The sequence below is a fragment of the Columba livia genome, chromosome 1 (assembly GCF_036013475.1).
Source record: "Columba livia isolate bColLiv1 breed racing homer chromosome 1, bColLiv1.pat.W.v2, whole genome shotgun sequence".
In the NCBI taxonomy this organism is placed as follows: domain Eukaryota; kingdom Metazoa; phylum Chordata; class Aves; order Columbiformes; family Columbidae; genus Columba; species Columba livia.
In genome coordinates, this window is record NC_088602.1 from 135,189,849 (window position 1) to 135,213,662 (window position 23,814).

Genomic DNA, 23,814 nt, shown 5'->3' on the forward strand with positions numbered 1-23,814 from the left:
CAGAGCAGATCCCACAGGAATATGTCCAGGTGGGTTTTGAATGTCTCCAGAGAAGGAGACTCCACAACCTCTCTGGGCAGCCTGTTCCAGTGCTCTGGCACCCTCAGAGTAAAGAAGTTGCTCCTCATATTCAGATGGAACCTCCTGTGTTTCAGTCTGTGCCCACTGCCCCTCATCCTATTGCTGGGCATGACTGAAAAGAGTCTGGTCCCATTCTCTTGGCACCCACCCAGACCGGAGAAGCAACTCGTTGTTGGACTCCAGAGTTTCATGATGGACTCCAGCTGCCTGGAGGACACACGCAGAAGAAGTGGAGTGCTACAGAGAGTTTAATGCAGAAGATGGTGAAAAAAGTGACATAGATCTTCACAGGCAGAAGATCTGCAGCACAGGAACCCACGTCTCCCTGGTACGGGAAGAAGTCATGAACGCAAAACAACTCCTCTCTGCACAGCTGCCTGCCAATTTTCCAGTGCTGAGGCCTCCTCCTCCTCCATCAGGGTGGATGCCTGCAGTTTAAAGCAACCAGGGGCTGCTTGAACCCCTTCTTTACGGTCAGTGTTTGCCCAGAACATGTTCTTGGTGGGAGCAGAAAAAGGCAGGAGCTGGTATCTGAGCATGCCCCTCACCTTTCCTCACCTTCTGTGCTCTGTCTCTGTGCTGCTCTTTTCCAGTGTGCTGCAGAAAAAACAATGAAAGCAGCATGTGCAAATGGGGATTTCTTGTTTTGATGGTTGAACTTAAAAACTGGAGGGCAAATTTGGTTATGGTGAAGCCCAAAACCTTTTCTTTTGGGAAAAAACCTCAATAAAACCCCAGCAACATAAAAAACAGCAAGTCTTTTTCTGAAAAAGTTCAAAGTTCTCCTTGTCTCTGAAAATCCTGGTTTCATTTTTGCTTTTTAAGCATTAAAAATATTGTTCCTATCTTTGATTGTAAAAGTTGGACAAATTTGAAATTAAAAATGTTTTGACACCAGTTTTTGATGTAGTTTCTACCTATTGAGTAGAGTTCTGACTGTAATTCGTGGAGCAGTGCATGGGCTTGGATACTATTTGAATGTATTTTCATCTTTATCTACTGCACTTTCCCTCTTCTCCTAGGTCTTCACTATGGAGCGTTTAGGACTGTTCATTGTCTTGAGCTTTCTCTCTACTTCTGTTTTTTGTAGTCTTGGCTCTCTGCTTTCCAAAATAAATTTGCACAGTTGCTTTGTCTTTATTATGTTATCACCTTGCCCATGAAAACAAGACTGTGAGCAGACCTGAGATGCACATATTTAAATAGCCACTTAAAATTTTTCTTTGTGTTTTCTTGGTAAATTCTGTACGCTGAAGACAGCCCACAGTGTAATATTAAAAATTCGTGTTGTTTGCAAGACATGTAATGTTTTCAATACCACGGAGTGGTAACAGTCTGGGGCCTGATACTGATAAACAAGACAGAACAGAGTGAAAACAGAACTTTAAAAGGGTTTGCAAAAAAAAGTCTTTGCTATAGATAATAATGGCCTCTTCCACAGCCTTTCAGTCTGTCAGAAATGCTGAGTCTGTGTCTTTCCTTTTGCTTAGAGGTTACATAAGATCATCTCTGCAAAAGGTTCTGTGTCTACATTTCCCCACAGTCTGATACAAAAACATCCTATTGTGCTTATAGGTGTGGTACAGTAAGGGGCATTTGTAGCTTGGTCTAGTATTTATGCAGTACTTTTACATTTTCTGACAGGTTTTTTTGTTTGTTTTGGTTTGGGTTTTTTTGTGTGTGTGTTTGTTTGTTTTTTTCTAAAGAAAAAAACACCTGCAAACTTTCAGATTAAGAAGAACTTAGGTTGAAGCCTGTCAATCCTGAATGTCATTTAAAATCTTGACTGTCTTTCTCTGCACAGGTGCAACCTTCCACCTTTATCCAGTGAATACAGCAAGGATGTTGGATTGAAAACCCAGCTGGTGACTGCAAATCCCAGTATAATTCAGAAAAGGTAGTGACCATTTTGTTCCTTCTCTGGTCAGGGGAAACAAAAAGAAAAATGCTTCATCTGTGTTATAGATATTAGTGCACCAGAGTTATCTGCTTAATGGTATTCTCATCCTGGAAAAGCATCTAGAAGAGATGAAATAAGCAATGCTTTGGTGTTGGGTGAAATAATCCAAGACTAAACCCCTGATCTTTTTACTGTAAGCAGAGAAGCTAAGGGAGGTTGGTTTTACAGAGTTATCTGTTCTACTGTACTTCCCTCAGTGCTTCCAGCTTCCTCCCTTTACAATGAGCTGGGCACGTGCCAGAGGTGCTTTGGCTGCTCCCCAGCCAGGCTTATACTGATGGGTGGCCCAAACTACTCTGCTGGTCAGGCCAGATGGCTCCTGCATCCCACAGTTAATGAAGATGCTAATTTGGGTTTCTCTTTGCTTCATCACTGACAACCTCTGGGTCCTTATTATCTTCATATTATTTAATGTTAACTTACAGGTACGAAAGTGGTCAGGATGGAACTGATTGGCAGGTTGTGATCATATAAGCCTTGCTTTCTTAGGAAACTGGGACAAATTTTTGTTATTAGGGTTGGTTGAAATTTTCCACGTTAGTAGCTGATGAGAGAGGAGAAGAGGGAGCGAAAAAATAAAAGTCAGTGTCATCTCAGATTTTGCGTGCCTGAATTGTAATTGCTGTGTTGTTTAGCAGCTGAAATGAGGTAGGCTGTTCTCAGGCAGAACAAGATCTGGTAGTAACCTGCCATGCTCACTGAAAAACACAGAGAAAAGGTATAAACGAAGGGGATAAACAGGAAATGGTTAGGCATAAAAAAAGTATAATGCAGGTACTGGGAGGTGAAGGATTGCGAAAGGAAGCAAAGCATGGAAATAAAATGAGCCATCGAAAGCCAGATGTTTTGGAAAGAAATGCACAGACTTGGAAATGGATGTTTGATGATATTCAAATTTAATATTTTTCCTCTGTATCAGGAATTGAAGGGTTCTCTGGTTTTGTATGTGGAAAAGACGATAGACTTTGACAGAGTAGAAAAGAGAGGGCAAGCAAGGGGGAAATAGAATAGCAATTGGCTTCAAGAGCTGATTCCAGGCAAAGAGAGTCTGAGTAGCAGAAGGCACAGAAGTGCTTGTGGGATGAGATCAAAGCAAACCAAGCAGAATTGGCAGAGCATGGCACCAGGTGCCAGGCGAGAAGAGGGAGCTGCTTAGGGCGGTGGACCTGAAGATGGGGAATCTGAAAATCCTGTGGGATGTAAATGGCTAATGAGATTGATTTAAGAAGTGAGGTGAAATTGCTAGAACATCCAGTCAAGGACACAAGATCAGTTTAGCCATGGCATTTAAGACAGAAGAATAGGAGCAGTCTGAAACATGAAGCTTACAAGGGATTTTACAGATGTCAAGGCAGTAGATTATTAAACTCATAGATATTTATTTTGCACCCTCCCCTCCATCAAGATCTAGAGTGGAAAGCTCACTATATTTAGTGATTTTGAACAGAAGAGGAAAAAGAGTTTTAGTGATGCTACAGGGAGACTATGGAGCTACACTAGAGATACTGTGGAATTATCCAGCAAGAAGGAAGGGAAGGAGTGAGCAGATGGTTGAAGAAGCAGATGGAGAGAGTGAGAAGCTACCTTGTGAGAGGGGGAGGGAAATGGGAAAAGAGGGAGGAAGAAATACATGGGGAACAGGAAACAGGATTGTGTTCAGTGTCAGTTTTCAAAGTGAGTGGATGATAACTGCAGTGCAAGACCTTTGATGAGAAAGTAATGTGGGACATATACGCATCTGTATTGATTAGGAGGAGATATACAACCAGCAACTGAGAAAGGCACATTCATAGCACTGAAAATTGGCAGAAACCTCCTCTGAGGCTTGGAGCTCTTGAGGGATCTGACACTTTCCTTCCTCTGCCTGGTGAGGAAGAGATTTTTTTTTTTTTTAAATAACATTTTACTGATGTTTCTTGTACACTGTCCAAACTCATTATTTTACCTCCTGTGTGTTAAGTTAGAGTTAGAAGGTTAAATCTTGGAAGTTAAAATAGAAAAAAAACCTACTACTCTGGCAACAAATAATCAACTTCTATGAACAGAAGCTTTTTAAGGAATTAGGACTGCTTAGCAGTCCAGACTTCCATGAAATTCAAGGATGTTCAGATTGGTGACTGGTATGTATCTGTTTCTAAGCTATAAGTTAACTAGCTTCACATAATGGTATTATTCATTATCATTCTTCCCCTCTCCTCTTGTCCTTACTTTAAGTATGTTGATATTGATGAGGCTTGACATCTCAATTATCTCTCAAGTGTCTTATGGCAGATTTAGTGAATTGGTCCTGCCACACCATTCATGGCTTCTAAAAGATTTATCCTTACCAGATAATTTATGATGAGGCATGTTGGATAGGGCAAAGTTTACATACCAGGGATGTAGAGGCAATTTTCTGTGTTGTTCTAAAACCAGAATTCTTGCCTTTACAAAACTAAATTGTTGGCAGTAATTATTCAGAGTGATATCTGAGCTACCACCATTTTCACCTAGACTTTCAGGCTGAGGATGAGAGAGTCAAGATTTTAATCTGGGAGTACATTGACTTCAGAGATTCCTTCCAAACATTGTCTTTTGCAAAGCTTAGAGATCAAGTTCCTACTCTGTTTTCAGCAAGACATGTGACTGTGAAAGTACAGTTTTAACTTGTAAAATGTTGTGCTCAGTTCTCATTTGGGCTTAAAAAAATGATGAGGAATATACTAACCTAACTTTGCTTCATATATGAATAGTACAGGAATATTGACAATAGATATATTATGACAGAAATTTCCCCATCTGACTAAGAGGCCGCATGATGACTGCCCCAGTTTCTTTTTTCTTCTAAAATATTTCATGAGCATCTTCCTTCAATTAATATTAGAACTCACAGTCCTTCAAGCCTGTGTAGAACTCCTTTTTCCACTATGTATTCAAATCTCATTTCTCTGTCAAATCCTGGTTTGAGGTTGCAGTTGGGATTGAAATGTTGCATAAAGCTACTTCTGGGATCACTGCGAGCTCTCCACCCTCTACTCCCCGGTACTTTTGAGGGACTGCAAAAAGGCTGGTATTTTTGATGTTTCCAGTTCATTCTTCTACCAGCCTAGTCAGCTTGGCCTTATCTGTAGGAAGCCACTTTGTAAGCAGAAGATTATTCTATATTTGTCCTGTTTTTTATTTTCTTTCCATGAGTAGCTGCTATAGGTCCCTGCTAGGAAAGAGGCAGTGCGGCAGCGAGAGCTGTGATGTGCTTGCAGCCGTTCTTAGACTTTGGGAAAAATAAACAAGGTTATATCATTTACAGTGATTCTTTCTGTATTCTGAACACTGATCTACAGCTGTGGGGAGGGCCTAGTTACTGGATCACATGTGAACATGCTTAAATTGGTAGTGACAATTTTTTGACCAATGACATGAGATTTTTGACTAAGAAATGCAGAGTTACTATTTGCGATGTGGATACTAAGTGTTTTTGATGTCACTGGCTCTGGGCTGTTGAAGAGAAGCAAATTCTAGCAATTTCTTACCATCTTCAACAACTCTTGCAAATGTAATATAACACTCTCACCTTTTGTCTAAATTTTTAATTAAACCTGCAAATAAATGCTGTTTGCAGCAATCTTTCTTTCTAGTCACCACGTCTGCTTATTCTGTCTAACTTGTGCACACATGTATCGCCATTAATGTGTATATACCAGTACAAATAGATGGTTTCCCAGCATTCAGTACATTTCAAATCTACTGATTATTGGTATTTTACCCATGAGCTGTGTGAGTGTTTCTGACCTGTGGAGAAATAATGTCAATGGAAAATAGCATGATAACTACAGTAGCGTTCTTTCTTTGCCATAATTCAACATCGGTATAACTGACAGAAGCCCCCAAGGTATGTAACAGACACCTTCCCACACTGTCTTGGAGATGTAATCTGGTAATCGGATGAATTGTGTGAAGCTCTTCCCCTTTTTCTGTATTTTCTCAGCACTGATGGTGCTGGAAGGAAGACGTGATGCACTTGGAGAAGAGCCAGGCAGCCATGCAGCTGCTCCGGGGGCTGCTGCCACTGCTCTCAGCTTGAGGAGCAGATCATGAAGGGGGACTTGAGGTCACTGCCCTCACAACCCGCACTCTATGATGAGTAGTTAGATCTGCTCCTTTCCCTGGAGAGAAGCCCCTTCCTGCCTCCTTCTCACCTCTGAAAGGAAAGCTTAGACATTTCTGTTACTTGAGCCCTCCATGCCGGAGAGCACATCAGTCCCTGCCAAGGGACAGGGCATGGACTGATGCTGCTGATGTAGCAGGAGAAGAGAGCCCTTCTACTGAAGGGAAGAGCAAAGGTGCCCTTCTCTACCTCCGTCTTTTCTCTGCCGCTGCTTCGGCGCCGTGCAGGTCCCTGAGAGTGGGAGCTTAGTGCACAGAGAGGCTGCGGAGATGGGTACTGGGGCAGAGCTGTGCTGCCCTGGTTTGATATCGCAGAATCATAGAATAGCCTGTGTTGGAAGGGACCTTCAAAAGTCATCTAGTCCATCCCCTCTGCAATGAGCAGGGACATCTTCAACTAGATCAGGTTGCTCACAGCCCTGATCCAGCCTGGCCTGGAATGTCTCCAGGGATGGGGCACCTACCACATCTCTGGGCAACCTGTGCCAGTGTTTCACCACCCTCATTGTAAAAAACTTCTTCCCCATACCTAGTCTGAATCTCCCCTCTTTTAGTTTAAATCCATTACCGTTTGTGCTATCCCAACAGGCCCTACTAGAAAGTCTGTCTCCATCTTTCTTACAGGCCCCTATTAAGTACTGAAAGGCCACGATAAGTTCTCCCCAGAGCCTTCTATTCTCCAGGCTGAACAACCCCAGCTCTCTCAGCCTGTCCTTGTAGGAGAGTTCCAGCCCTCTGATAATTTTGACATCTTCTCCCTTCATCATGTAAATCCACTTGGATGGGGACTGTGTCAGTCCTGTGTGTGTTTAGGGCTTTGGAGGTTACCGTTAATTAGATTCATTACAAAAATTTCTGTGAAATAGTTGTGCTGTCAGAGACAGGGTGAGGATATAGGTGATATGTATTTCTGTTACTACAGCCTTTCTACTAGAGTGTGCCTTGCTGCTTTGAATACAGAAATAAGTGAAAGTTTAGTTGATGTAGTATCAGTCTTAATTCTTTGAACTGTGGATACTTTTATTTATGTCTTTATAGTGGAGTGTCTCAATAGTCGTATAACATTACCAATGGAAATTGACTGAAACTTGGATAACTAGATTTAGGATCAGCCATTACACTTTACAGCTTGATACGAACTTCCATCACTGAATGTGAATTTTTTTTTTCAGTAAATTAATTCACTTTTTTGATCTCTGTGATATTTGACAAGTTTTTGCTGCATCCAGTTTCCTGCATTAAAGCAAGATGAAGGAATGAGACCAAAGGCTAACAAATGCAATGATTCTGCCTCTAAGCTTTGAAATGTCAGTTAAATATCGCTGTTGTTTATTAGGTTCCCATGAAATTTGAGTGGGATTAAATTTGCTTTCCACTTCTCCCTGCACCTTAGAGCCAGCTAATAATCTTCCCTGGATTCAGTCCTGAAAACATCTTTGAATCCAATTGACTTAAGCTGTTAAGAATAAAAAGATGGAACTGGGGCAATTATTTAATTTGTTAAAAGCTTCCTTCATCTTTGATTAAACAAATGTACAATATTAAGCCTGTTGCTGACACTTATGAAATTGGTACATGAGAATTCCTCTTGATTATGTCCCCATGTAAAAGCTATATATTAAATTCCTATTGGTAATTGAAAAAGATCAGAAAATGAAAGAAAAAAAAACACCCCTAAAATAAGTTATTGAAGGAAAACCCCTCTTGCGCATCTTGCTCTTTATTTAGGAGTTAGGTGATGATAAAATTTTTCCTTGTAAAGTCATTTAATCACCAAATTTTAAATATTTCTCATAGAGGTTCTTCTTTCATTCTTGGTGTCTAAATATATCTTAGATTATTTCATTGAGAAGTACCCAAAAGTGGTAAGAATAATTGTTAACATTCACATTGCAAGACTGTCCTTTTATGTTCTTCTGGAACAATCTGTGAACATCTATGCCAACAGCAAGGCGATAGAAGTTTTGGGAAGCACTTCTTTAGAGGCAAGACTATAATAAAATCTTCTGTATATGGAGGTTGCTTGGAGACTCAATTGCTGGTAATCAATCTTTTCTCTCCTCTAATACAAAATTCCTTTAAAAGCTTTAAAGTTATTAAGAACTGAAGTTTCTCTTTGCAGGGAACACCTATTTTTGTCATTTGAACAGAAAAGGAAGCAAAAGTGTGGTAATGGGTAGGACTTGCCCGTGTTACCACCAGACCAAAGGCAAAGCCAGGAAAAAACAAACAAACAAACAGAATTTCTGATTGACTTTTGTGATTTATTAGCTGATAAACAGAAATATGTGGAATTGTAATAAAGCCATGCTATGATTAGGACAGTTTGATGCTCTTATAGCCATGCTTTGATCCCATTTAAATCAATGGCTTTTACTCTCTTATTCATCCCCTTTCTGTAATTTCCAGCATGGACAGGATTATAATCTATTTCAAAGTAAGAAAAGTATATGGAATACTTTTTAAAAATGCTGATTTATTTTGTATTTTCCTCTGCTTTTTACAAATGACATTTAGATGATTTTTCTCTTGAGAAGTTGCAGAGTTTGGCTGGACTCGGTGACCTTAAAGGTCTTTTCCAACCAAAAAGATTCTATGATTTTCAGTGATCTAGTAATCTGGATTCACGTGGCTCAGTCTTTTGCAGTTGAATCAAACATTCCCAAATAATGTAATTCATGTGAATTAAATGCCATATGTACAGCTCCAATTTTAAAGTCTGCTTTTGACGCTGCAGCAGTAGATAAGTCACACTGAACGGCATGTATCTTCCCACTACAGATGTGCAGCCAATACCAAATGAGGTGGCATTGCAAGCATTAGAGTTAGAATTCAAAGGTATAATTAAACATTTGAGATGCGTTCTGAACTTAACAGAATGGTATCCAGTAAAAAGCAAATACAGAGTCCTCCACATGGGGAGAAATATGAATAGGCAATATCCGACTATTTAGATTGTAACAAATGCTTTGTTGGGTTATCTAAAGAAGTGTAATGGTTGAAGAGATATATTTAAGCTCAACTATGGCTTCAGCTGGAGTCCTGTACTTGGCTTTGGCACCAGGTGTTCACAAAAGCCCCAGATCCCCAACACAGGTTGTCAACTGCAAGGTGCAGCAAAGAGCAGGAAAAGGAGACCTATGAAACCTAGGTCCTGAGGAAAGGTGAATGCTCTTAAATCCATGTAGCTTGTGCAGGTCAGATACGTTGGGCTGATCAAGTAAAATATTCTCTGAGAGAAAGAGCAGGTAAATTGATAATTTGGGTGACCCTTCATTCAATTAATCCATAAAACTCTCCATGTTACAGTAATTTAAAGGGCTAATTGATAATGAGATGGGAAATTATAGATGAAAGGTCATGAAAGTATAGTTTGATGCTTTCTCTTACACAAGAATAAATCTTTTATCTGTGATCATCATAAAGCAGAGAGAGAAGATACCAGGATAAAAATAATCCATTTGGATTTCTGATTGAAAAGGCCTTGAATTTCAATTCTAAAGTGTCTGTATTGTAGAATTGGAGAGGAATAGCATGCATTATCTTACACACACATTTGTATATCTCCTACCTTAAACTGTGATTTTGATGATGATCATAGTTATCCCTATTGTGAATGGCATTTTAATTTCAAATCTTTGTCTTACCAAAATCACCAGTGCTTGCCCATATGTGCTGATATTAACACATTGTCTCACACATTTTCTTTTTCTTGGCAAACCATTGCAGGAAGACTGTTGCTTTCTGATTTTTTTTTTTTCCTCTCCACCTCCTGCTGTCTTCTTAGACCACTGTATTGAAGAGTCTGCCAGCAGTAGCAACTGAAAGACAACCAGCTGTCTGATTTTCCTATTATTAGGTTTGTGAAATGGGAAAGCTATATATGTCCTTGAGCAAATAATGCATTTCATTTAGGTGATTTTTTGCTTCCTTGTATTGCTGCAGTAAGACTTGATATGAGAGCTTCTAAATCCTATTGCCAGCATGTGGAATAACATACTCAAGTGCCTCATGTTTAAATATGTGAGTAGTATCTTCAAAGTCAGTGGAATAACTTGTATGTGTTTTGCTGGCTCAAGCAATTTATACACAATCCAAGTTGTGAAGAGTAACAACACAAAAGGTTTTTAAGTGACTAATCCATGTTTAGATAACTAGTCTTTCTTTGGTCTTTGGCTTTAACCCAGATTTTTCTACCACTGTTCCATCTCTTCAATTTTTTTTTTTTTCAAATATTGGAAAGCAAATGAATGGGTTTTTTTAATGAAGATACAAGGCATCCTGCAATCTGAAAAACTGCAAATAATGAGAATGCAGAAAACTACTACTTGTCTGCAGCCTGTGAGATAGTGACATTCCCACCTTTTTATTCCCATCTCTAAAAAAGTAACAATTTACTTTAAAAGCATCTGCAACTGTGTGATTCCTTAAATGTCAAAGAAAGCCTCCAAATTTAGGAGGTGGGCACTGTAGTGTAAGGATTATCCTTATGGGCTTAGCCACAGGCCAAAAGCTTTAGGTTAAGCGCAGGTGTCACACAGGCAGAGAGGTTAATTAGTGTCTATTTTCTCATTAAACAGTGGAGGGGATTGCTGGGAATGAGATAATCTAGCTGAGAAGACTGGTGGGTTTTATTCCTTTGCTAGTCTTTGCTGATTTGTGCAGACTTGTGAGATCCCAGGCAGATACTGTAGGGCTGTGCAGCAGGTTATTCAGCAGTCAGTCTGGGCAGCAAGGCAAGCTAGGAAACCAGTTTCTGGGTTGGTCAGCAGGAGCTTGTGCCTTAGAAGCCTCCTCCTTGTTTTTATTTTTGCATTCTCCAGTGGGGATGACAAGATATGGCCAATCACTTTCAGACAGAATTTGTTGTAATGAACGCATAAGTATTTGAAATGTTTTTCTGCTGGCATTTTGGTTTTCATAGCCAATATTTCTATTTATGTAACATCTGGAAAGATTTGCTTGTTTGTTACCAAAAGCAATTTTTTCTTAATCAAAATTTCAAGACATTATTTCAATGTGAATTTCAGTGAGAACACTACATCAATAGGGCTTAGATGCTGAAGGAAAGGACAAATACAGAGAGAAACACCTGCGTCCTTTAAAGGAACAGATTCTCTGCTGGTCTAAATCACTGTAGCTCCTACTGCAGTATGTTAGACCCACCAAAAACCTGATGTGTTGTGGTGGTTTTGTTTGTTGTTGCATTGGTTTGTTTTGTCATCAGGGAAGACTGGCTCTTGCAGTAATGTAGCCTTTGGCTGGACTTGCTTTCAAAGCCAAAAAATCCCAGAGGGTATGGATGAGACAATCTCTTCTTCCCAGTCTGTTCTAAAGTCCAGGCAGCCTTATCTGCCCACCCTCAGTACTGGAAGTATAGCCTGTCCTTTGAGAAGGACATGTAGGCAAGTTAATTTGTTGGAAAGCATCAATAGTAAGAGGCTGCTAGTAGAGGCAAGGCAGAAGCTGTTGCTTTATAGCTAAGCCATTTAGTGTAGTTTTTAGCTAGAGAGTTTTCAGCGCTAGGTATCAGTGCTAGTTCTGTTCTAGCCAGCTGGCAGCCTAGATGCTAGCTAGTGTGGAAATCAGAACACGCTTTTGTCCAAAAATTGGTTATTTCTCATAAATACGTTAGAACTGGCATGTGTAGGTATCTCAGCACCATCATCTGACATTTGCTGTGCATATTTAGCGAGTGGTCATAGTGCACTTATCTAGTGCTGAAGAAGTCTCACAGAAACCCCTAAATTACTCCTAAACAGTCCACAGCTGAAAGAAATCCTGTTACCTCCCTGGGAAATACAAAGGTTTGTTGACATTTGTGGTTTTTCAAACTGTTATACTCACCTTAAAGCTGGATGTGCAGTTAAAAAAACTGGGAGTGTGAGGTTGTGACTCATGAAATGTTTTTTATAAGCAAAAACTGAGCTGATTAAAAGGACAATTGGCTTGAGTCAGAATGTTAAAAAAATGCTGTGTCTTTCTTACAAGAGGATGGTGTTAAATTGCTATAAATGAGTCATTGTAAGCATTAGAGAATACTTTTCATGATCAGCCTTTTATGTATGATAACAGAAATATAATAATTTTCAGTGAAAATACACCTCCAAGTAGAGGTGGATTTATTTTATTTTATAGTGAAACTGCTATTTTTCTGAACAGAACAAATCCAGTTGTAAAAAAATTGGCATTTGCATTTTATTGCTTTTAGTTTACTTCTGTAGGAAATTTGGGAAGTTGACAGCTGTCAAATTAGCATTTTCCTTGTACTTGTTTAGAGAAATATTTAGCTAGAAATATCCTTGGAGGGTATCCTTGGAGCGATATACTTGCTTCAGATGTGACTGAATTACCCTACAATTTTGGGCACGGGAAGGTTGGTCAATACAGCATGAGAAGGCATAGGGTTATGAGCAAAGGTTGGCTGTTCTGGTTAGATAGGCAGACATGGGGCTTTTGATACGGTTGCTCTTCAGAGCCTCTTTTTGTGCTGGTTCCTGTGAATATTTCATGGTTTCTCAGAGCAGAGAAAAAAATCTGTTGCTGAGAAATTGGAGTCACCTATAAAAGGACACCTGTTTCTCTCTGCATAACATAGTTTTTGGTGTCATTTTGTGTCAGATGAATACTAGAAGCTAACCCTTGATGCTGAGCACTTCTACACTATCTCTAAAACCATGAGAAAATACGTTATTGATTCTAAGGGAAGGGAGAGTGTAGTCAGGAAACCTTTCTGAACAAAAGTCCTTTAAAGAGGAACTGCTGTAAAAAATTGACTGTGAAGGGATGAAGAGAGGATCAGAAAGAGGAGGCAATGGGAAAAGGTGTATTCCTCTTAAGGACCTGAGAGTTTTCCTCCTTCACGAGGGAAGACTTATTTTAAGATTTTAGGGTACTATATTTATTCTCTGTCAATTCCTCTGCACAAGGCAGATCATGAAAGGAGTCTATAAATAAAGGTAATGTACCAGGGGAAGCATGAAGACCTTTGAAAGCACAATGGGGTGACTGCCCTCCTCTCCCATGCTGATGTCCATCGTTCTGACCAGCTTGTATGCTGGCAAAGAACAACTGGAAGAAATATTTTTGTCAATAAACCTGTATGGACTGGGCAATAAACTACCCAAGAACATATGCCTTCCCAATAACTCCATGCCTATTGCTGACAGAGGCATATGAGGGAAGAAACCCTATCAACCCTAGATAGACACATCTATTCTCCAAAAGTGCTCCTCATATTAGATGTATTAAAATCATCTGTGGGAATACTGAATTTGGTGGCTGTTTTGAGCTAGAGATACAGCAGCATCTGTTGTCAGTTCAGGCACTGCTGTCTTGGAGACTGACTCAAAAAATCTCATATTTTTTCTAGTGAGGAACCACTGACAACAGGAAGAGGGAGGCCCTACCATTTGCCCCTTTTCCATGTAGCATGGTGATAAACAAACTGTATATTTTATCTTACTCAGACACATCTTGATTCATCTCTGTGGTTTCCTGTGAGATACAACTGCTTACATGTTATTTTCTGGAGGGCTGATGCTACTTACATATAGCCTCATCCACTTTCTTTTTTAATGCTCCATATTAGGAGCTGGATGTAGACCCACTGTATTTTATTATTTGCTTACTGTTTGCCCTTTCCATTCCTTGGATTTGCTACTCTAAATAGAAGAACTGGTTTTGAAGAAAATTTATTTGAAATGTTAAAAAAATGATTTGAAGAGGTAGGAGAAACAGAGCATGAACAATAGAGGGGAAAAAACAACATTCTAAAAGTACCTGCATGCTAAATTGAATCTTTTATCTTTCAAAGTTTTTATAATTTTCATTAGTTTCTCTGTGGGATGACAGAAGGGTAAGAAATCTGGTCATGACATGATAAAGTTAAAATAGTGATTCATGACATTTTAAACAAGGATTTTGCAGGAAAATTCTGAGGAATTGCTAGAAATTTATTAAAAGTGGAATAATACATCACCTGCGAGGCAATGCTCTGATATAATTGAGGAAACTAGTATTTGAAAGACTGTAATACACTGAAAGAAAGAGGAGAACATAGGCTAGAGCAAGTCTAGTGCACGATAGTGCAGAAATCAATACAGCAAAGATAAACATTTAGTCCTAACAGAGGATCCAGAACAGAAGCGAAAATGGAGAACAAATGGGTTAAGGTGTTTTTAGGTAAACCAGAAGTCAGAGGGATCTGGAGAAATTCTTTTCAGGAGTTTATAAGTTAAAAAGCCTGAGCAGTATCAGAACCACTAAGGAAGGATCTTTGGGAGTATTTTTTCAGTGAATGGTAAAAGAGTAGTAGCTGTATTAAAAGAATGGGAAGGAATTAAGGATAGAAGGAATTAGTTATTCTGATATGGAAAGAGAGTGGAAATGGTTAAAAACTGAAGTAAGTATCTAAATATTCAGAAGTCCTTTCACATGGGGTAACAAAGAAGTTAAATGGCATCATGATTGAGGAAAAAGTCTCATCAGGGATTAAAACCTACTTTCAAAGCCAAGGTGTGCAAGGTATGAAAGTAAATTTTTCAAGTCTGATTCAGAAAGTTGTGACCTTCTTCTGATACTGATTGGTTTATGTTCCATAAGAAGTCTTAAAAATTGTAAACAGCTTAATTCTGACAACTCTGGAATATGGTTTTAAACTTGGAGGCAGGGGGAAGAGGGAGAAGAAAGCGTCAAGCAGCTCTACCCACAGACTCATTAAAAGGTCTTTGGAACAAATGTTCTGATTTCTTGTAGAGATGTCTGTGTTTCACTTGTATGCAGGCTGACAGAATGAACAATTAGGCAACTGTGTATATTAAAAATGGGTAGAATACTTATGGAAGCCAGCATTTCAAAATTACATAGCACTGCGATAAAAAATAGATGATTTTTTTACCACAATGGCCCTGTCTTTTTATTTCTCCTATGAGTTAGTTAGATTTGTGAAGAAACATAAGCTCAAAACTGAAGGGTTCAGTTAGTATCTGACCAAGTCTTGATGTGTTCCTGGCAAATTCTTTGGAGACTTTCCAGGAGGAACAATATGGATAAGGAAATACAGCAGGTAGCTTCCTCTTTATTCTTCATACCTGGAAGGAGTTTTGCTTCTTTATTGATCTAGAAGCATGTCTGGCATTTTCTGAAAAGCAACAGTAGTTTTTAGTTTAGGGATACAAAAGGTAAGGTCTGTAGGGGCAGTGAATATTTGATAAAAATATATCCAAGCATTTAAGCATGAACAAAATGTAAACAAGACAAGAACTTCCCCTCACTTCTGTCAGCACAGAGGATGTATCAAGGGACAGTATGGCAGTTTGTAATCCCTGTAAGACTGATCCAGGGGATCCCTGCCCCACAGTGCTAGACATTGTCTGAAAAAAAAAGACAAAAAGATTGAGCAGGAGAGCTCCAAAGAGCTTGTGGTGGAAATGAAGGACAAAGAATGACGGTACAGAGACACAGAGGAATTCAACAAAGCCATATGGTTTTGCATGACTAGCAGCAGCTTCCATATTGCTTGAGTGCTCTTCAATAAGGCTGCTTGGCCAATGCATAGTCAGGATTCAGGTTCCTACGTTTCACTGTGCTGTTCTTATGAACAAAACCTGCTTCTCTTTGGATATAAAGCAAGAAATAAGCATGGCCTCTTTGAATTCGATTCCATTTCTAAAGCAAAAGCCTGCCATTTACATGAATAGAAGCCTTATCTTCCACCCAAGTCCATAGAGACCGTGGTTTCTTGCACTCTGGCTGGTCTGTACACAGCATTCGCTTTTTCTTGATTGAGATTGCACTTAAATAGCAAACAAGCAGTTACACTGAGAGCTCTAAAGAAAAGTCTATGACATCATAGTAAAAAATGAGGGCTTGAATACCTAGGGAATAATCACAAAACAAGCTTAGGCTTGCATGAGTTTAAATTTGATCAATTAGAACAGAAAGCTAGATCAGAGTGCATAGACAGCTTGTAATGTTGAACTGTATTATTAACAGCTAATAAATGATGGAGCTGTAAAGCGTGACTACAAAAGAGCTCCAGTAGAATAATTTTAACACCCTCCCTTGAGTATGTGAATACACAATTGTAGATCAGGCATTGTTGATTTTGATGCGCTCTTCAAGCATTTGAATAACTTGTGTGCTTCCCACTGAAGCAGGGGGGCTGCTGAAGTCTTAAGGTTCTGGCTCTTCGAGTCAAATTGCACACTAAAATTAAGTGCTCATTTCACGTGAGTTTTGAAACAATACACAAGAGATTTCTCAAATGCCTTAGAATAGGAAATTTTAGCCACTTTATGAAGATTTTATACATGAAATCTTGTAATTATTTTTAAACTTCATCTGTGCCAGCCTTCTAATTGGCTACAGAGGTATGGATTCTTTGTGCTTTAAAAGGAAAAGGAAATGCATTTTCCAGACTAGAATGTTCCACTGTGACTTTCCTACCTTTTTTTGCTTTACTCTATCTAGAAGGACAGCAAACAATGTGTGAAGTACCTGTGTTCTTGAATTTCTAATTAATTTATTTCATTACATCCCATGAGGGTGTCGACTCTTGTGTGATAATTATTACTTCTGCTACTGTTGGCAGGGCTTATTCAGAAATAAGACAGTGTATCTGCCTGGGTTTATGTCCAGAGCAATATTTCAAATCAATAGCAGTGGTGAATATGTACTGTTCGCAGAAATAATCTTGGCTCAGTTTTCCAGTGCCATGCCTGTTTCATACAGCAGGTTGGTGTTAGTGAGTAACACTGATATGAAGCACAGTGTGGAACAGAGACCCAAGTCTGTCACTGTTTCTATGGCAAGAGTCCTTCCTGTGGCTTAAAAGATTGTGGCTCATTTATAATTTAAATCAAAATTTCCTTTCTGATTTTGGTCAAACTCTATCAGCTTAATTCCCTGCGATCTTGTACTATCTAATAATAAAGTACTGTAACACTGTAATACAGTAAACTTGTAGCAGATGGTTTTATTTACTGTCCAACTAAGAGAGACACTAATATTACCTTTTCCAAGTCCACTTCAGGCAGAAACCTGGCTAAATCCTGTGGGTAGATTTTTACATACTCAAGTCTAAGCAAAATATTTGTAATATTCTGCTTACTCTCTGGAGAGACTGGATGGATGCAGATTTTCCTAGCTAAGGTTACTTGCCCAAGTCTTTGCAGTGCTACAAATATACAATCAAAACAGCCACTGTCTTGGCAGGATAGAGTGGCTATCTTTTTTACAGCTAAGTCTGATCAGGATTCACAGAATCACAGAATAGTTGAAGTTGTAAGGAACCCCTGGGGGTCATCTGCTCCAACCTCCTAAACAAGCAGGGCCACCTAGAGCTGGCTGCCTTGGACTCTGTCCAGTTGAGTTTTGATTATCTCTAGGAATGGAGACACTACCACCTCTCCAGGCCACTTGTTCCAGTGTTTGACCACCCTGACAGAAAAAAAGCTTTTCCCTGTGTTTAAACAGAATTTCCTGGTTTCACACACAAGGTGCCTGTGTTACGTGAGGTGTCTGGTTTGATAAGTTTGCTTAGATGTGCATAGCTGAGAATCCTGTCAGTAGCTACTAGAACTTGAGCTGAAGCTGTGTGATATAACCACATCCTCTGTATAATGAGATATTAATAGTGTGGGTTTGTTTGTATTTGTATGTTTTTTTGTTTTGTTTGTTTGTTTTGAGGGGGATCTTGTTTGTTTGTTTGTTTTCTTGTCCCTTTGTTGCTATCCGGTAGCTCTTTGTACTTGCTCTTCCATTTTTAATGCCAACACATATTAAGGTGGCATTCTCCTTGTCAGTGATACCTTAGATCATGTAGTCTTTTAGATTTTTTTTTTTTTTTTCCCAATTGAAATATAGTTTGTCACAGGTAGAAATACTCATCGTGCTTCTTCCCCTCACTCCAAATGAGACTGAGCTGAGCTAGCCAGGCCGTGGAGCAGTGAGTTGGGTGGCACTGCTCTGCTGTGTCCTAACTGGAGATAAATCAAAACCAGCTAGAAAGAATAACTGCCAAAATGAGTGATACACAAAATGTAATAAGCAGGATAAAAGGATGAAACATGACTTTTTTTTTTTTTTAAATAAAGGTCAGTTGAGTAACTGGAAGATCTGTTTACACTGTACAAGCTAAAAGGGGGTGTTTCTTAGATTCATTAGACTAATTCAACTATTTGGTTTGCTCTTGATATGAGAAAGGGTTGCTTTTCAGATATTTCTGTCTGGTCTACATACCACATTTCAGTATTTTTATGCCAGACTAACCTTTGGGGGAAACAACACTCCAAGAAGTAGCCAGATTTGTATCCTGACAGTTGACTGCTTAATGGTCAGGAGAAAAAAACAGGAAGAATTAAGCCTCATTTTTGAGAGACCAAGTGACTTAAAAAACAAAATAATAAGAAGAAATATAAAGAAAACAAACAAAACAAAACCAACAAATGAAACAAACAAACAAACAAAACCCAAACACAATATTCTTTAACAGCAGCTGCAGTGTTCAAGTTTTTGAGACCTGGGCCTTAAAACAGAAGATACACATTTAATCAGATGTATGTCAGAGATGGGCAACTAAATTACACTGAAGACCCTGCACCAGTGCCAGGTTTGTTGTAGGCTCCCATTATCTGTGGAAGATAGGAAGGATAAATAGCTTGGGGAACAGCCTTGTAAATTTGACTCAGGTTAGGAGCTAAGGCAGAGTAATACTGAGCCTGTTTTCTGGTAAGAAAATGATCACACTGCATGTACAGATCTCGACCTTTTCGTGGATATAAAGCACAGCTGTGTGATCTAGTAAAGCCTGTTACTCTCTCAGTGATTCATTACAGGGGATGGGCAGCTCATCATCTGCTCATACTCCTCCCATCAGCCCTGAAAGGGTTAACTAATTTCAGTTTACTTTGGAGTGACCCAGCTGGGGCTTGAGCAAGGATATGCCAAATGGATGGGTATCCCAGGAGTCTTGGTCATGCTCTGTTCTCACGTCATGCTCCACGCTCTGTCCAGCTGTATGTCACTCAGGCTGATTTTCAGTGTCTAGGCCAGTTCAAGTTAATGTAAGTACAGAACAGGCTTGAATGCCTGAGTGTGAACTGCTTGGATGTAGAACAAAAATAAAAATAAGTGTTCGTATCGGCATGAAGGTGTCTGGATGCTGCTAACAAGTAAAATGGGAGGTGGTTCAGAACTGCAGTTCCTTCATTGGGTTGTCTTTTGGCTCGAGTCTGCCCATGCCTTATCCCAGTCAGTCTCCCAGTGAATGACAACTTAAGCTGTTCTCATCCTTCTGTGTCAGGCAGGAAGGAGCCTTCAGAAAAACTGCAGAGTGTGGGTGGTACTAAAGCTGAAGGGTTTCTGACTGTTGATCGTGAGCTGTAATGGAGAGCAGTAACCAAAAGGCTTGTTTGTGGGGCATGATATACAAGATTTGATCTTCATCCCACATCAGGAGGTTTGTTTTTTTTTTGTAAATTGAACAAGTTTAAGTCAAGCTGCTGTTTGTACACTGTTGCAGAGCTGAAGCATTTAGTAAGGCAGATTAAATATCTGAAATGAAATACCGTTGTCCCTCGTTTTCAGGGAGGATAACAGAAGCATGGGGGAGCCATCACACACCAACACTGAGCCAGAGTGAAGTCCAGAGCAGTATATTCCTGGCTCTTTGCCCACTCTTCAATCATAGGTGTTTGTTGATGTACCTGGTGTGAAGAGCTGACTTACATTCTTGACTGCTCAGGCAATCTCCTTCATGAGTATTAAAACTGCACAACGAGATTGATGGGACCTGCCAGAGAATCTGTTTCTGTCTACAGAGTTGCTAATTGCTTTTCACACAGTGTCAGAATATTGCAGGGTTTAGTTCTCATCTCTGATGCTTCTTTCTCATATGGGTTCATCAAATGACTAACTTACTGTCCAAGGGATTTTCCTCTGGCTGGACCCTAAGCATTCCACTTTCCTACAGAGTGGATGATATTCATGAGTTGTTCAGGGATGTGCCTCTCCCTATTAGTTTTCCACAGTCACTGAGCAGCCACAGCACAGAGAGACCTTCAACATCTTCCGTTTATTTTCATTAGCATTCCTGGATGTTGCTGGGTCAGCTCGGATCTGGCATAGTATTTAACCTTTCTCTCATTTTGCCCTTTGCAACCTTGCCTGAAAATGTGTCTCTGTGAAATGAAGCCTTAAATAACCACCACTAGCGACAGTCCAGGAAACCCAAGTAAAAACAATTATAAATTAATCAGTGGTACTTACCACTGATCAGTACTTACTTGCTTGAAATAAAGTAGGTGTGATATTAATGCTTTTTTAATTTTTTTTTTTCCTTTTGTGTGCTAAATAGTTGTGAAGGATAATTCTGTTCTATAGAGAGAACTGTTTTCTAGGGGACTGATACCATCTTCACATGGAGAAAGGCATGCATGCATGATAACCTTAAAATTGTGTTTTGTTATCTTCACGTGGCTCTACTTAGGATCCGCTGGCTCTGTTATGACAATGGATGTACAGCAGCTGCAGCCTTGACCCACAGTTTTCGGTTTGAATTTTGCTTGTTTTGCACTACTCAGACTTCTCATTTCCTCAAGGATATTCATTGCTTATAGTAAAGGGACAGTGTAGCAGTCACTGCAGGAACTTGAAAGCAAGATTTCTCTTGTGTGCTAGTTTTCTGATATCAGGAAAGGTCATTTTTGCTTCAGACCACTTATCTGAAAAACTGGCTGGAATGATACTCATTGGCATAGAAGGGGTTGAGTTTTAGAATAATTATTTGTGGAGTTCCTTGGGTAGAACTCAAGTAACATGCTTTGCTTAAAACTGGAAGGAGACTGCTTTTGTCTTTGTAGCAAAGTATAGTTCTTAAGTGAGCTGAGCTGGGATGTTAGGTAATCTCATTCCCATTTTCTATATTATGCTTTATTGTACTTTTCAATCTGGCTTTATCTGTAAAGCAGCATTGTCTGACTAGAGGGGAGTGTGTAGGCTGAATCTAGCCTTTGAAAAGCTTCTGTCCAGTCTGTCTCCCTTTCTGTGGAGGAGATGGGGAATAGCTGATCAGGCAACAAAACACCATCAGACTAGCCAAGTGACTACTTTAGAGGCTCCTCAGCCTGATAAAGAGAAAATTGCTGCTGAAATCAGGGCGGTATGGAGGGACTCTGCACTGCACTGTAAAGAGAACTGGAAGAAAAGGTGGAGGAAAAGAGGGGCACGAGGACATTTGGGAGATACAAAGATCTGCACCCTAGATTAGGTTCTCATCTTTTTTTGTGTTACTGTGTTACTTTTTCTCCACTTCCTCACTAAACAAGTAACCTGCTAAACATGTTAACACCAGCCCTTTGCGGTTGGAAGCAAAACTATGTCAGTGCCACTGGAGAGTTTGCAACAATAGTATCTGACTGATGTAGAGGCAACGTGTGCCCCTAATAATGTGCATGTTCCTTCTGCTTCTTTGTATTGCATATGGACTAGTCATGAACATCTTTCGGCAGCTGCCTGGAAAGGACTCCTCTGTGAATTGCTCAGAGGGTTCTTTGCCTCTGCCTTTCACACAGTTTGCCAGAAGTTTTGGGTCATGCAAGTGACTGAACAGTTGCGTGCATGGACTGTAATCACGAAGAGCAAGCTGTTCAGGCAGGTCTGACAGCAGTGTCTGAAGAAAGAGGACATCCGAGCATGTGACGAACTGACTGCTTTCAGGATGGTGGCTCGCTAGTTGAGCCAGGCGTATATTGTCACTGCTTTTCTATGTATATCCTTTAATTTGCTGACAAAATTTGCTTACACCTGGATTTTTTCTTCCCTTTTTTCATTTACTCAGAACAAATCAGCATGTTTCTTCTTAAAATGTTTGCCAAACCTGTAATTTTGCCCTGAATGCTATGGAACTATTATAGGTAGGAAAAAAAGGAGGATTAAACAAAGAATTTTAAGAGCAAACTGTTTATAAGGTAGGAACTCTTTGGCTACCTCCCATCTTGCAGTGGCTTTGGACTTTGTGCTGAGTGAGAACAACTTGAATATGGAGTATTCAATGCTCATAACAAACTGCTCACAAATTGCACAACTCATTTCAACAAATAAATAATTTTCAGTGTCTTTTTTGTGTGTGCATAGACCATTCGGTGCACTGTTTAATAGCTCTCCCAAAAACTGTGTTGATCTGTTCTGCCATATTCACTTAGCTCTAAGTCATTGCGAGTTGAAGCAAAAATTATCTATGAGTCTCTTCTTTGTATTTAAATTATATTAAGCAGTCTGCTTCATGCCACGTAAGTCTTGACTCAAAGATCTGGCTGGATTAGCAATGCAGGCACAGCTGGAGTTACAGATAATGGATAACATCCTCAGCTGGTGTATTATATCTGTATAATTCTAGTGAAGCCAGCAGAGCTACACTAATTCTCATCATCTGAACAGCTATAGTTTCTGCAATTGCTCTCTTTCTCTCAGCTGCCAAAGCTTATGTTTGGGCTTTTGTGCTTCTACAACAGAACTTAATGATATCCCTTGTGTTTGAATAGGGCAGAGTGCCCTGTAAACAATAGGTTTTACTGCAAATGACTGAGAGTTAATGCTGAGAGGTGGCTTTGGCTTTCCTCAAAATTGAGGTGTATGCTGCCCTTCTGGTGCACCAGATCTAGGTTATTTGCGATGCACTTGTGATTTTTGCTATACTTGTAATGGGTAATGAAGGCAGAACTGAACTAAGGCTTGTTATGTAAATTAGCAATGCATAAGACCATACTCTAACCCTTAATTAATCAGAGGCAGATTCCTCATTTCCTTTACCATTTGAATTATTTACACTTACATATCTGCTTGCCAGATGTGCACAATGAAACAGAAGCAAATATAAATTATTACAGAAACTTGTATCAAACAAGCTTATCATTCTTAAAGACATAGGTCAATAATTGCTGAATATTTTTTCAAATGGTGTTTTTCCCTAGCCCTTGGGAAGATTTTCAGTACAGAAAACACCACTCCAGCATTATTTATGGTTTTGGCCAGAAGTATAAAAAAAATAGAGTAGAATTGGAGTAATGTGTACAAATGAAGCACTGGTCTGGATGACATTTAATAACCTTGAATTTCCATGTGACAGAATACAGACCTTGCTATTTTAAGTGCAGTTCTTCAATTGGGACAGCTGTAGAGCTTCATATCCAAGCTCACTGCAAATCATCTCACCTAACTGTGGGTATCGCAAGTCCATGGTTTCCTCTAGATGAGAGAGGAAGAGATAGAAAGAGAGGGAGAGAAAGAGACGGAGAGAGTAGAGCTTTGTGAAGATGAGCTGCCCTCTGAAGGTGCTTATTGCTCTGAGCTGGTGATAGGGGTGGTTAAAATGCCCTCCTTAGATTAGAATGTGTTGTAGCCCTCCTCCAAAGCCAATCCTCTCCCATCTCGCAAAGAGAGGAGAAGCTGCCTTACCTGGTGAACAGTACTCATGGCTGTCCGGTTGCATTTTAAAAAGCATCTTTGATAACTAGCAGTAGATTTTGATTTAGAAAGTTGTTCCATATAACAGATTTTCATGTGTTACCATTATGCAGTAGACTTGACATGGCTCTTGTTATCTGTTTGCTACCACCACACAAACCAAA

General features: G+C 39.6%; 1 protein-coding gene across 1 annotated transcript in view; it reads left to right on the forward strand.

Moving 5' to 3' along the window:
• ST8SIA1 (ST8 alpha-N-acetyl-neuraminide alpha-2,8-sialyltransferase 1) overlaps nucleotides 1-23,814 on the forward strand; it is a 135,585-nt gene that overhangs the window by 79,777 nt on the left and 31,994 nt on the right. Inside the window, exon 4 of the mRNA XM_065031930.1 lies at nucleotides 1,886-1,978. Within this exon, the coding sequence (XP_064888002.1) occupies nucleotides 1,886-1,978 (93 nt within the window). The remainder of the gene's footprint in view (nucleotides 1-1,885; nucleotides 1,979-23,814) is intronic.